The sequence below is a fragment of the Canis lupus genome, chromosome 15, assembly GCF_003254725.2.
Source record: "Canis lupus dingo isolate Sandy chromosome 15, ASM325472v2, whole genome shotgun sequence".
NCBI lineage: Eukaryota > Metazoa > Chordata > Mammalia > Carnivora > Canidae > Canis > Canis lupus.
Genome location: NC_064257.1, coordinates 46,542,774 through 46,558,009, shown reverse-complemented (window position 1 = coordinate 46,558,009; position 15,236 = coordinate 46,542,774). Strand labels below are relative to the sequence as shown.

At 37.4% G+C, this 15,236-nt stretch overlaps 1 protein-coding gene across 4 annotated transcripts in view; it reads left to right on the top strand.

Moving 5' to 3' along the window:
- Positions 1-15,236, top strand: part of NR3C2 (nuclear receptor subfamily 3 group C member 2) — a 330,635-nt gene that overhangs the window by 217,459 nt on the left and 97,940 nt on the right. For all 4 annotated transcript variants that reach the window (XM_049094172.1, XM_049094173.1, XM_035699336.2 and 1 more), the window contains one exon: positions 14,647-14,763. In XM_049094172.1, the coding sequence (XP_048950129.1) occupies positions 14,647-14,763 (117 nt within the window). The remainder of the gene's footprint in view (positions 1-14,646; positions 14,764-15,236) is intronic.

Below are 15,236 nucleotides of genomic sequence, written 5' to 3'. Positions count from 1 at the left end.
ATGCTGTCATGAAAGAGCACCAAGTAGAAAAGCCCAGCTAAGCCAGTGCGTGATTTAACCTCCTTGTGTGGCTTCATTGACAAAGTGGAGAAAATCTCATAGGATTCATTCCCAAATCCCATAGCATTTTTAAATCAAGGATTAAATTATATGATTGGTAAAGCACCTGTCACATAATAGGAATTCAACAGATGTTAATTCCCTGCCCAGTGCCCTGAATAACTTATTTAAAAGAAAGTTTATGTAGATAACAGATGTTTTTGCATAGTGAAGTACAACTATGTTAAATTCCTACTGCTGAATGTGTATAGGATGTAAGTCACTCCTAAAAGAAATGTTCCTTGTTCCTTGTCAATAATGTACTTGTCTTTTCTTATTGCACATCGTAATAAATGTTTCTCAAGGTTAAAAGCTTATTGCACTTGGCTTTTGTCATGTATTTTCTTTGATTATCTTTCACCAAAATATACAGAGTGCCTTAAAATGTAAGTCATGATAATTAGAAGTTATATTTGTTTAAGTGAAAAACTAACACCTTTCACACCAAGAAGAATGTTTATCTGGGAATTTCATGCTTACCCACATGGGAAGAACTCTTGAAACACTTCAGGGAAAAAAAAATAAGTCCAATCTGACTTCTAAACTAAAATATTAAAATCCTCAAAATATAACTTCAAAAGATTTGTGTTTAAAGGTGGCAGAGGCAACCTATACTTACTTCTCAAGTGAGTCCCCCCCCCCCAACCCTGGCATTTTAAAGCATGTTAATCCAGGCTCACTCATAAATGCCAGCAGCAGGGGATCATTGTTCATTGGTTTATTATGGGCAGACCAGACTGGTTTAAACTGAGCAGAGGAAGTTAATTATCAAATGTTTTAGCTGGCTCTAACAATGAATAACCAGTTCTTGTAGGACACCGTCTTATTCACTGTGCAGCATTATAAGATGGGGGCAGGGGGATGGGAAATCACCCATCAGGATCTGCAACGAGGGAATTTGCAGGGACTGCCCTAATCTGTTTCCCAGGTTGTTCAAACCAGTTCAAGAGCAGTTAAACAAGGTTATGTAAGTGACATGTGATGTAGCCCAAAATAGTGACTGCAAACACAGGCTGCTGTTGCTGGGCAGTTGTCAACTGCCTTTAAAAAAAAAATCCTCTAGCAGGATAACAAATGGACCTTTAAAAATGAGAAGGAAATTTAAGTAAAAAGTTAATTCTAAAAAGTGAAATTATCTTTCTGAAAATGAATGCCTTTTTCAGAAAAAGGGAAACTGCATTATACATGAAGTCTAGATACTCTAGACTACCCATCAGGGGTAGGTACATAAAGAGGACTCAGAAAGTTTGGTTTTCTGCTGAAGCACAGAATTCCCAGGTTTTAATAACAGCAACAACAACAAAACCATTAGATTTGTTCATGGTTTTGGGCATATAGCAAATTATTAAGAAATATGTTTCAAATAGTGATAAATATTAAACTGTCATTTGTTTCTGCCCCCTTTTAGTTAAAATTTGTAGTTTCAAGGCATGAAAAAGAAAATTGCATTTCACGTAGCATGGTAAGTGTGAAATAAAATTTTAAAGGAAAATGAAATCCTTTGGTGAAATCTCTTTGACAGGTTGTTTTTTAAAAGGAAAATGAAAACAATAAAAGAAAAGGATATAAAATATGTCTTAACTGTCATCAAGAGGTTTGCACCCCAACATTTGGATTCTCACGTGTCCATATGCTCTGGGCATCCTGCCTTGTACCATGCTGCAGATCTGAGGAGTCAGGAATCAGGGAGCAGGATTCCATGGAAGAAGATGGAGAAGGACCATAGGACCTAGTCGCAGAATTCACGTAGGGGAAACCCACTAGGTACTGAGTCTCTGTTGTTGAGGTCTGAGTCTCAGGGACTCTGGTGTTGGGTTCTCCCTTTATCTCTAAAAAACCTGTGAACTAGCACCACATTTCCCCACCTGGGTGGTGAACAAATTAAGAAATAAAGCAGTAGCTGGTGGTAGATGAAATATCAGCTTTTGGAGGGAGGGGTTAAATAAGTTGTTAGATGTGGCTGAGCGGTAAGAGCAAAAAGGGGGTGCTGCCACCTGAGCCCCAGAATTAGATGTACAGGTACAGGCAGTGCTCGAGCAGGACAGGCCTCCTGATACTGGAGGCTGCACTTTCCCCCCAAGAGGAAGATGCTTAGCCAAACAAGTCAGCTTTATTCTTGTCAGACTTCCTAATCAAGGCGGAGTAAGTAAAGGCAATATAGACCTGAAGTGTGGCATCCATGGAGCTGTCTCCCCCAGGGGAAAATAGTAATGGAGGAGCTAGGGGGTGGGCGAAGTGTTCTTGTCTGGAAGGCCCAACCTGAGGCCCTAGGCACAGCTTCTTTAGGGAGGTGGAAAGATCTAGATGCCTGGGCAGGGGCAAATGTCCTGTTTGGTGTGTCCTTACTTTCTTCAGTCTGTCCCCCATTTGTAAAGGGACGTGCTCCCAAAGTGTTAGGATAAGTCAGTTTTTCAAAATGCAGAACTTGGGGTATTCTGTTCAGTCTAGAATCACTTTAATCCCGTCACATTAAATGCCTGCTCATCAGATTGAGTTCAACTACCTCTTCTCCTTTGTGCATCCTTTTAAAAAAAATTCAGATAAGTATTTGTAGATGTTCAGCATGTTACTGGGGCTTCTAGAACCCGATTCTTTCTATGTCTAATTTTACCTGAGAACTTTGGTGTTTGATTCGGTATCAGTCATGCTTATGGCCTACCTTCCAGGTGGAACAAGAGAGGAGTTCTTGTTCTCCTCTAACTACATCTGGAAAAATAAGTATTTTTATTTGTCCTTAGATATCACTGAATATGAAGGTAGTCGAGCCAGAGAGAAGCAGAAAAAGCACTCCTTCCTAAGGTCAAAACAAAGAGGTAAAGGGGAAGATGTACCACAGGTGTGGCCACAGCCTAGGGCTGGACACAGCCAGGGGCAGACAGGCAGAGGATGCTTGCTGCACCCCAAGCTACCCATCTGCAGTTTTTTAGGATGTCTCTTAAGGATGGTTTGTAATTCCAGACTGACCTACATGCCTGTACCTGTGAAGAGAGAGGAAATCTACAAGGTGACCAATCCTCTGCATTTTCCCATTTTCTTAAAATAAGCCACCAGATACAATGCCTTTCATACCGATCATAATATCAATCAAATGACAATAAAAAAAAAAAACACCAGAACTAAAACACCAGTAGAAATAACAGTCCAGTGTTACAGTATCAGATGCCTCTGACCCCAGCTTTGCTTACTTTTCCTGAAATAGCAGTAAGTTGCACTGAGCAGGTCTTTGAGCTCTGCCAGCCAGCCCGCCTCCTCTCTCTGTGCCCCAGTGGCTCCATGTCACTTTGAATAAGATGCAGAAGAGTTTGGACTTGGAAGTTTAGGTAGTGAAAGACCCGAGAAGGCCTTTAATCGGAAGGATGAAACGATCAGATGTGTGATTCTGCAGGATCACTGCACAGCTGTCCGGAAGACGGAGGCTCATGGCTCTGCGTGTGTGCTCACGGGAGTGCTGGGTTCGCAGCCTCCGGGTCACTGGCAGGTGCCGAATGGGGAGCAACACTAGGGAGGGCCCTCTGGGCCATTTCAACCAGAGGAGCTCTTCTCTTTGTGTTCTAAGATAGTGAAGTCTAGGTTAGAGTTCATTTCTTTTAGACTAAGCTTTCAAATTAAAGTTTAAGGATCATCTGATTTAGAAGTGAGGACATGGTAGAGGCAAGGTCAACTAGTTACGATAATAATAATATGCAATAATGCATGCTAATAGCAATGATACCATAATAACAGCTACCATTCACAGGGTCCTTTCCAGATGCCCGGGAGTATTCTGAGTACTTTATATGGCATATTCGTCTTCCCAGTAACTCATGAGCTAGGCACTTTGATAATTCCTATTTAACAAATGAGGAAACCAGTGTACTTGTCTCAGGTCACACAGATAGTGAGCAGGGATTCAAACACTGTAATTCAGAAATGTAACCAACAGAGTCTGAAATCGGGAGAAAACACTGGCGGACATAGGTAGGATTCAAGAGAAACTCGGGGCAGAGAATCATCAGGACCTGATGGCCAGTTAAATATTGACAATTGCAGGAGTTTGCAGGGAGATAGGTGAGGTGTAAATCAAGAGTAAGGCTGAAGCTTCTAGTTCCAATAACTGCTTATAGCTTTAAGGGTAGGGGAATGTAAGCACCTGGAAGAGGGTTGTCTGTGGGGTGGGCACATTATGCCTGATTTGTAAACGTGGAGGATTTGACATGTCAGAGACCTTCAGGTGGGGATGTCCACTGAGTTAGGTGGATGAGTGCGTCTACAACATGAAAGAGAGGGCTCAGCAGCCACCCCAGTGTTAACAGCTCCCTGGAGGTCCTCTGGCCAGCAGGATGTATAGATGTAACATGTTCCTGCTCTGTGCTTGTGTCTTCCTTGGCCCTCAACTGACCAGACCAGTTGCTCACCACCCCATCTAACTATGTCTCTGCTGTTCCCTGCCCCCATCCTTTGCCTGGGATGCCTGTGTGCCTATCTTCTCCCTGTCTCAAATCCACAGCATTTTTTGAGGCTTACTTCAGATGCTTGCTTTCTGCACAAAGCCTTCCTCTTCCCTCTCTTCCCAATATAATCACTTCCTTTAAAGTCATACAACTTCAATCCCACATGATTTATGTTAGTCATTTAACATGTTATTATGTTAGTCATTTCCCCAGCCTCGTCCACCCTCTAGAAAGGTTGTGGAGGGATTGGACCATGTTTTGCCTTTAAAACATGTGCCTACTTACTTTTAAGAATTTCGATGTTAAGTAACACTAGAAAACAGATAAAATGTATGAGGAGCAACAGGACCAGGAAGGTTTAACTTTCCAGAGTCCTACCACTCAGGATCCTGGGTCCTTGTCTAGGATTCTTAGGTGAACTAAAGACAGATCCAAATCCTGGCAATTTGTCCTGTGTTTACCCCAAGGATATCGCTTTCCACTCTTACACCCTTGCCATCTTGTTGAAGAAGTTAAGGTTTGAAGATGAGATCGGAGCTGAATGGTATTTGTATCATCTCAAGTGGGTGTTGCTCACTCAGTGGTGATAGTCTCTTCCCACAGGAAGTTCCTCACTGACATATTTCATTAAGAGTTTGGCTATGTTTGTTCCTTGGATTTTCTCATTTTACTTTTTTTTTTTTTTCAGACCGAGCTAGTAATAAAAAAAAGAAAAAGATGGGTAACATCACTATCATCATTTTTTTTTTTTTTTTAGTTCTTTCCTCCGGCCTGGCTTTGTGCTTCTTGCTTTATATATATTAATTTGAATCCATCTGACAACCTACAAAGCAGGCATTACTGTGTCCGTTTTATAGATCAGAAAGCTGAGGCTCAGAACAAGTTAAGCAAATTGGCCAAGAATCTCACAGCTCCCTATTGACTGAGGTAGAGTTGGGACCCAGGTGCGGTTCTGGTGACAAAGCTGTGCCCTTCCCACTGTATCTCCTCCCCGCTGCCTTCCATGTTTCCACTCTTTCCGTTCTAGCATTATTGATGCTTTAAGGCAAGACCCATATGTCATCCAATCTGTATTTTCTCATTTGGGACCAGCCCAAGTACAACAAAAACTTGGTTCTTGATTTCAAAGTAATTGAAAATTTTAAAAGGCATTTTTTTAGTTCAGTAACTTTTAAAACAATGATGTTAATTTTTAGTCATTCTCTGAATTATTCTACAGTTAAAAAGCAATGCTATATATAGTTGAGAACAGTAAGGAAAAAATGATATTGTTGATTTGTTTTTTAAATTTTTGAACTCAGTTTTAAAGTTTTTTAAAGTCCATGGACATTTTCTCTTTGATTGAAGTACTTCTGGTTTGTCCGCAAGCCGGTGAATTTATATTACACATGTACTAACTAAGTTTCCTGGTATCCCATCCAGATTTACTCTAACCGTGGTGGCTTTCTGTTTTCTAGAATTACTGCCTTTTCTCCCAAAAGCTGCCACTTCCTCAGGCGGGAGGTACATTGAACTAGTACACACAGATGGATGAGTGACTAAAGTTCCCTGAGCTCTACTGAACAGATTTTCATTCTTAAAACAAGATGCTTTTAAATGCAAGTGACTCTGGAATGGCTACCTAACCCACTTCAGTGGAGCATGATGTGGGCTGCATCAGGGAATTACTTAGAATTACTTAGGAAGGTACACTCATCCCCCGTGGGATTCTGACCCTGGTTTAAGCTTTGCCTCTCAAGGAACTAGCCAATTCGGAGAGCTCTTCTTTTCCATTGTTGTGTGTATGTGTCAGTGTGTGTAGGAGAGTCTGAAAGGTACAATGCTGGAGATGAGCAGAAAAGATTTGTATGCATGGATCTTTTGTAAGTCAATTACCTGGGAGTCAGAAGGCCTTCTGTGAACATCCGTTCCTGTCGGTTTGTCTATATACAGCGTACTGTATGAACATTTAAGTTCTGTATGTTGTATATGATTGAATGTATCACTATGCTTACATTCATTTCTTCATTCTTCTATTCAGTAGCAACCGTGGGCCGGAAAGTATGCTGTTTGTGCTGTGTTGTTTTTCATAGTGCCTAATGGATGGATGTTCAGCAATTTTGTACAAAAGTTTTCATCTAAAGAAATCTTTTGGAATCTCCAAAGCATATCCTATTTACTTTAAGCTTTTATTTCCTTTCATGTTGTGGAACTGTACTTTTTTTTTTCCTTTGGAGTATCTATTACCATGCTTGCTACCAACTAGCCAGATGGAACTTTCTCTAAATTTTTATGAGGAAAAATAATTATAATCTCTTTGAAAGTTGTGGGACATTTGCATTTCCCCTATAAGCTTTTAATTTAGTTTCTTTTTTCTTTCAGTACAAATTCTTGAATACATGTGTATATTAGTGTACCACCATTGATAAAATAGCTGGGGGTTTGGGGACTTGGGGGTGGTCACTGAATTACGTTCTTTATTAAAACAGTCCATAGAGGCTTATTTTCATTTAAAAGGAAATGTGTTACACATCAGTAGCTTCTTACTAACATTTCTAAAAGTTCGGCTATTTATGGAAAGAGAGGTCTCAACAGTATCTATTAAAATTCATTTTTCCAAAAAAAAAGCAATAATGTAAGTCTTCTAATACTTCAGGAAGAACTAATATAGAGGCCGAATTTTATGTTCTCCTTTCCCCTTCATGGAGATAGTCTTCAGTGAGGTTCTCCATATATTTCTAGATCTTTGCCTTCTGGGCACAAGGTAGGATTCCAATTCCTGCCTTCCTTGTGCTTGAGTGGGATCATTGGGCTAGATCTGAGCAATGAATAGTGAATTGTCCTTTCTGGGCTGGAGTTTTAGATTTCCTAAGTAGATTCACCAGCCCCTGTGCCATGAGACTGAAGTATTCACTGCATCAGCCTGGGGCCCAAAGTGAGAAGATGTGGGCAGAATTCCCAGCCTATCTGCTGTTGCCTGATTAATTAGGCTTTACAAAGAACTACCTTTTGGCTTTGTTGATTTTTCTTTATTGCTTGTATTTTTCTTTGTCGTTGATTTCTGCACCATATTTCATTCCTTCTATTTGCTTTGGGTTTAGTTTCTACTTTTTTCTAGCATCTTAAATTAGAATCCTAGATCATCAATTTTAAACCGTTTTTTTTCTAATATAAGTATATAAAGCCAAAAGTTCTTTTGGGAGTACTGCTTTAGCTGTATCCAACAAATTTTGATATGTTGAATTTTCATTATTCAGTTTGAAATATTCAGTGTTTCCATTTTGATCTTTTTTGATCCATAAATTATTTAGATGGATGTTGCTTAATTTTCACATATATGTGTTTTTTTTTAGATATTTTGTTATTGATTTCTAATTTAGTTCCTTTGTGGTGAGAAACTATACTGTGCATTAATTTAAGCCTTTTAGAGTTTGACACTTGTTTCATAGCTCAGGATATGCTCTATTTCAGTGAACATTCCACGAGCACTTGAACATGTATATTGTGTAATTGCATGACCTACGTGTTAATTGAGTCAAAGTGTTTGCTACTACTGTTCAAACCTTCTATATCTTTAGTGTCTCTCTAGATAGATAATGATTGTTCTGAGAAATTGTTATGGAGAGAAGGGTTCTTAAATCTCCAACTGTGATTTTGGATTTATCTTTTTTTTTCCTTTTAGTTCTGTCAATTTTTGCTTGATGAATTTTGAAGTCCTATTAGATGCATCTTATATTTAGGATTATTATATGTCAATTTAATCATCATGAAATGACATTGTTTCTTTGGTGATACTCTTTGTCTTGAAGTCTACTTTGTCTGATTTTAATATAGCTGCACCAGCTTTCTTGTGTTACATTTTACATTGTGTATATTTTCCCATCTTTTAATCTTCAGCCTGTCTGTGTCTTATATTTAAAATGCACCTTAACCCATACATCGGTCTTCTTTTTATCTAGTCTACCATCTTTGACTTCTAATCAAAGTGTTTAGACCATTTACATTTAATGTAATTATTGCTATATTAGATTTTTATCTGTTATCTTGGTGTTTATTTTCCTTTTGTTCCCTCTTAATTGTTCACTTGTTTTTCCTTTTTCTATTTTTTTGGGTTAAGTACTTTTTAGTATGCCATTTTTATACCTCTATTGTCTCTTGAGCTATGCTTCATAGTGTTACTATTCTAGTGGCTGCTTCATGGCAGTCTCTCAAACGTTAATGTGCATCAGAATCACCTGCAGGATTATATAAAACACGGATTTCTAGGTCTCACCCTAGAGTTCCTGAGTTAGTAGGTCTGGAGTGGACCTGTGAATTTAAATTTCTGATTAATTCTTACATTATGTTGATGTTGCTTGTCCAAGGACCATACTTTGAGAACTATTGCTCTAGGGATTTTAGGATGTACTCTTAATTTCTCACTGTCTACCTTGAATTAATTCCAAGTATACCATTTTAAGTTAATGTAAGAAACTTACAGCAGTAGAATTTCATTTATATCCCTTCTTCTCTGTGCTATGTTCTTGGGTGTTTCATTCGTACATATTTAATAAATCCCATAATACATTTTTATTCTTTTCTTTCTTTAAACAATCATTTGACTTTTAAAGAATTTTTAGAGGGAAAGAAAATTTTTTTTTTACATTTTACCATCTATCATTTCCAGTCCTTGCCTTTCTCTCAGTACATCCAGATTTTTATCTGGTATCATTTTCTTTCAGCAAAGAGAACTTCCTTTTTCATATCTTATAATGTGATTCTACAAGCAACAAATTGCCTTAGCTTTAGTTTATCCAAAAATTTCTTTATTTCACCTTCATTTTGAGAAATATTTTCATTGGTTATTCTGGATTTTTGACCTTTAAAGATATTGCATGTTGTCTTCTGGCCACAATTGCTTTGATATGAAATCAGATATTCTTTTCCTTGTTCTCTTTAATGTAGTGTAATTTTTTGGCTCTGGCTGCTTATAAATTATTTTTATATTTGTTTTTCAGCAACCTTACTATATTGTGCTATAGTGCTTTTCTTTGAATTTATCTTTTAAAGGGGGCATTTGCTAAGCTTTCTAGATTTTCAAGTTGTTGCTTTAATCAAATTTTAAAATTTTCATAGTTTTCTGCCCTATTTTCTCTCTGCTTCTGGAATTCCAACTGCACACATATTAAATTACTTAATGCCGTACTACAGACTATTAGTGCCTTGTTCATTTGTACTATGATTTATTTTCTCTGTGCTTCAGTTTGGATGATTTCTACTTATATTTATTTAATTTCAATAATCCATTTTTGTTTAGTGCCCAATATATTGTTAATTCTAACCAATAAATATTTTATTTTAGATACTATATTTTTCAGTTCTTGGATATCCATTTGGTTTTGTTTGTTTTTATAGTTTCTAAACCTCTTTTGGTAGTTCTTAATTCCTATTAATCATATTTTGTTATACAACCTAACATATCAATTTTTAAACCCTTATCTGTTAATTCCAACTTCTGGGTCTATTACTACTGATAAATTTTTCAATTGTCTTTGGTTTATATTTTTCTGTTTTTAAATATTTCTATTGATCATTATTGTATTCTAAACTCTGGAGAATCCAGATCCTGTTACATTTTTCCAAAGAGTATTGAGTTTTGTTTTCGTAGTGCATTAAAATCATCTGACAAATCACCGTGAACTTGTCGAGCCTTTGCTTCAAACTTTTTTAGGATAGGTCTATTTCGATTGTGCCTTTAACCCTAGAGTAAATGTCTCAGTTCCAGAATACCATATTTCCTCCTAGGCAGGGACCTTCTAGTATTACAATGGAAAGCTAGAGATATTTAATGAGTCCTTCTGATTAAGTGGGATTCAAACTTTTTGTGATGGCCAGCAGCTGAAATAATCTGCTCAGCCCTTTCAACATTAAATTGTTTCACCCCTGGACTCTATGGAGTTTCATATTCAGTTTAGGGCTCAGCCAAAAAGTTGAGGGGGTTTTAATATGTACATTTTATCTACCTCCATCCCCCATGACACCCTTTCCAGAATATCCTTCTTCAAGTCCTAGCTACTCCGGCAGCCCCCAAGTCTGTTCTCTGCTTCTGAAACTAATGAGACTGAGAATTTTACTTGGTTTCTATTTATCCTACACTGAGTGGTGTACAAGGCCCTCAAGGAAAGAGCTGTTCAAAGGTGAATCTTGTCTAGGGTGATTTTTTTCTTTTTTCAAGAGTCCATTTTCTTCCAGTTTCTGGCTGCTTTTGATTGCTCCCCAGTGCCTTCAAATCTTTCACTCCTTTTGTGGACAGTTTATCATTGTTATCTGTGAGAGATCTATCTGAATCCAGCTGCTCTGCCACTACCAGAACTGGAATTCTCCCCATAATGGACATATAATTTAAATGAGAAATCTTTGTTCCTTTATCACCAAGATTTTTTTTTAACCATGGGATTATTCCTATTGCTATATAGTCTGACAAATATATAGCTACTAATTTGCCCAGAGATCATTTTTGAGAAATTTCAAGAGGACTATTAATGGAGTCCTACTTCCTTTCTATCTACTTAGTATCACCTTCAGATTAATGTTTCTAAAACATAGCTCTGTACTCAACATAATGTAAAATAGAATCTTCAGTGACACCCCATCACCTGCTGAATAAAATCTGAGTTCCTTAGCTTATCATCCAAAGCTTCCACTATCTGGTCCCCAACATTCTGGTTGTCTTCCCTAAGTTAGCATCATAGAAAATCATTTACCTAAAAATGCCTGGGATGTGACTTACTCAGGATTAGCAGTCTTAATACTAGGACAACACAGAGTTTAAATAAGACATGATTAAAGTTTTTAGATCTTTTAGATGCATTCTCCTGTTTTCTAATTTTTTTTTAAATTTATGATAGTCACAGAGAGAGAAAGAGAGAGGTAGAGACACAGGCAGAGGGAGAAGCAGGCTCCATGCACCGGGAGCCCGACGTGGGATTCGATCCCGGGTCTCCAGGATCGCGCCCTGGGCCAAAGGCAGGCGCTAAACCGCTGCGCCACCCAGGGATCCCCATTCTCCTGTTTTCATTGTGGGTTTGTTGTTGTTACTTTGATGTTTTAATATAGATTGAGGAATGGGACACACATTATATATTTTTGTACGTACAATTTAAAATCTTTAATGTTTGCACAATTAAAAATATAAATGATGAGGAACTATCTGAAAACTCTTAAGGCCATTCCTGCAGCAGTCTTTTACAATGCTCCCATCCTATTTTTGGAAGATGAATTGGGGGCAGCGACCACACTGGTTGGTAGAAATCAGGTACACAATTTCAAATATTGCTGTAGGAAGGAAGTTATCCTGTAGCTATTACAGTAACATGGATTTTTAAGATGTGTTCATTTTTTAAAATCCATATGGAAATATCCCAGCCTTTGGAAGTTTCTGTTTTTGAACACCCAAAGAAGAAAATCCTCTAGTGTGTATGTAAGGCAGTGGTCATTTCTTATGCATTCCCGTATGCCTGCAATCTAAGAGACTTAGTCACATTTTACTGCACATTCACAGAAGTGGAAAGAACCTTAGATTACCCCAACTCCTTATGCAATTGTTTGGCAGCCTTGTACACATAGTAGGTTCCCAATGAATACTTGCTGAATTAAAACCAATTAAAATTACATTTAGTTTTCTTGTTGGACTTTCAAGTATGTTCAATTCAGTGTGAGTTATAGATAAATCTATAGTTTTGTGTTCAGTTTCACACCATGCAAAAGGCACAGAATGCTGGTTGCCAATGGAAATACTGGCTGTTAAAGTAGAATGTTCCTCATTCAAATAATGTTCCTTTGCTTATTGGTTCCAAAGAGCACTTTTAGCATCCTGTTGGACCACCAGTAAATTATATTGCAAATTGATGTTTGAAAGACTCTGGCCTTAAGGCACACGGATACTGTCAGCCTTCCTGAATTCTTCCAATTCCACCATTTTGGGAACCCATTTTACCAGTGCTAGCATGAGGTTTTTCTTGTAAGCTAATAACAATAATAACAATAATTGCCTTCTATATCATAGGGCTGTTAATAAGGCTTAAATAAGATAGTTCTGTAGTAGGGCCTTAAATTTTTATTTTAAAAGTGATAACCAACTATTTAAGATACCATGCAGCATCATGAAATGTTATATGAATCGGTTACAGTCTTTACCAAGGGTATTGATTGCCTTTGTGTAATTATCTGTACCTACTTATATTCACTAAGAGCTCCAATTTTTTTTAAAAAAATCATTAGATTATTATAATGATGGGTTTTCATTTCTTTACTTTGATAGATTTCCCTATTCTAGTACTGTTTATTGTTATTATTACTAAGATTTACCATAATGTTCCTGAGAATGTGCTCTAGATTAAATTATTTTAATTACATTAAGCAACACATTATTTTTATTGAGTATTTACTGTAATTTACTTAGTAAGCCTCAACCAAGGGAGCATGATAGTCCTAAGCTGAAGGGAGTGCTTTAGAGCCTGTTCACTGCTTTACAGTAATCGATGAAACTCCCTCTCTCCTTTGTCTACATGTTTTCAGTGACCCATGACCCAGTCCTCAGACCTCTTCTCATTCCAGTCTCTGTTCACTCCGTATGATCTCATCCAGTCTCATGGCTTAAAATAATGACTACAAGCTGATTACATCTCCAGCCCAGACCTCTCCCTGACTCCAGACCTGTGTATCTAATGCCTTAGATGCTTCTCAGGCATCTCAAACTTAACATGTCCAAAACTGAACTGGGGTAGTTTTCCATAAACCACATGCTCCTACTGTCTTTGTCATTTCAATTTATGGCAGTTCCATTTTTCTTAAGGGTTCAACCCAAGAATTTTAATGCCTCTAACTCCCCTTTCTCTTTGATCTATCAGCAAATGCTAGCAGTTCTACCTTTAAAATGCATCTAGACTCTGACCACTTCTCACCACTGCCACTTGCTGCCACAGTGACCTGGCCTCCCTGCATCTGTCTTAGTCTGTTGAGTCGGTTGTCAACATAGCAGCCAGGGTGATCTCGCTAAATGTAAATCACATCAAGTCATTTCTCTTCTCAAAGCTTTCCATCGCACTTAAAGTCCAAGTCTTAAATACAATCTTTACTAAGGCCCAGTATGATCTGACTCATATTAACTCTTTTTCATTATCTCCTATTTTCTACTCATTCTTTCTGTTCTTTCATACTTGGCTATTCCTTAAACCTGCCAAGTAACCTCCCCAACCCTGTCCCTATCTCATTTGCTTTTCCTTCTATGTAGTGTATTTTCTCCCCAAGATATCAACACAGTGCCTTCATTTCCTTCAGACCATTAGTTAAAGTATCTTTGAGTAAGCATCTTCTGTACTCTTTTTAAAATGTCAACATCCTCCCACACCTTCACCATGTTATATGCTCCTTCCCTAGCACTTACTACTGTCCAGCATTTGTATATTTTACCTAATTACCTTGTCTGTTAACTGTTTCCTCCCAATTGAATGAAAATTAATGATAGCCTGGACTTTTGACTATCTCATTCATTGCTATATCCACAGTGCCTGGTACCTAGTGGATGTTCTGTAAATTTTTTAAATAAATGAATAATAGAGCTAGGCTACAATTTCACATTTTGCCAGTAGATGCCTCTCTCTAAGCATATTCCCACATCTGAATATTTTAAGTTACAGTTTGGTCTACAATGTGAAATAGTTAAACATTAACATTTGTATAATTGAAAGTCTTCCCACTAAAATCACGTGTATAGATGGTGAACAGGCATAGCAGCTTAAACAACTGCAGGAAAGCCTTTGAACAATCCACTTTGTTGCTGCTGTGATGTCTAAATGAATGTTGGGCCATTGCCTGAGAGGGCTTGGGTAGCTACCAAAACTTTCAGTTTAGAGGAATGTGGCTCTATGTATAAGAAAGTCAATATATGCAGTATTAATCTTATCTGTAATCTAAAATCCCACATACGTTAAACTGACTATTCCTGTGCCTATGTTATTGGTAAATCTTTTTTGTCTTCTATTTTTTTGTAGAAGAAATTTCAGGGCAGGAAAGATGAAGTCTCATAATCTGATTATACTTATTAATACTTTATATTATTGTAATAGTCTTTAACAGTTTTTTTTAAATTATTATTCAGGGCAACATAACTATTTATGTGCTGGAAGAAATGATTGCATCATTGATAAGATTCGACGGAAGAATTGTCCTGCCTGCAGACTTCAGAAATGTCTTCAAGCTGGAATGAATTTAGGAGGTAAGTTTTGGGTTTTTAGTTCAATAAAAATTGTTAATATGTCACATAACACCACTAAGTTCTCTATACTCCCAAAATTTAAGATGAAGCTAACATGGAGCAGATTTCTGAAAATCTCATAAGTTCTATACTTGTTCTAAAACATTTCAGTATTTCTTTCTTAGCAGGAGTTTAAAAGAAGTATGTTACGTGACTATGGTCCTAGGAAAATTTTTCAACCTTGAGTTTGCTAAGGTTTTGAGAACTGGGAACATATCCAAAACCAAAATAAAAATGAATGACTTTTTATATAAAGCTGTAACTAACAGTTTTTATTGTAATGTCTGTTTAGAAATAAGCCCTACATGTGATAACATTAACCAGATAGGAATACATTCCTAACTCTAGGAATAAATGTACTAAAGGAAGACCTATATGAAAAACACTTAAAAATGTCATAGGAGCCCACCAAAAGACAAGGGGTTGTGAGGGAA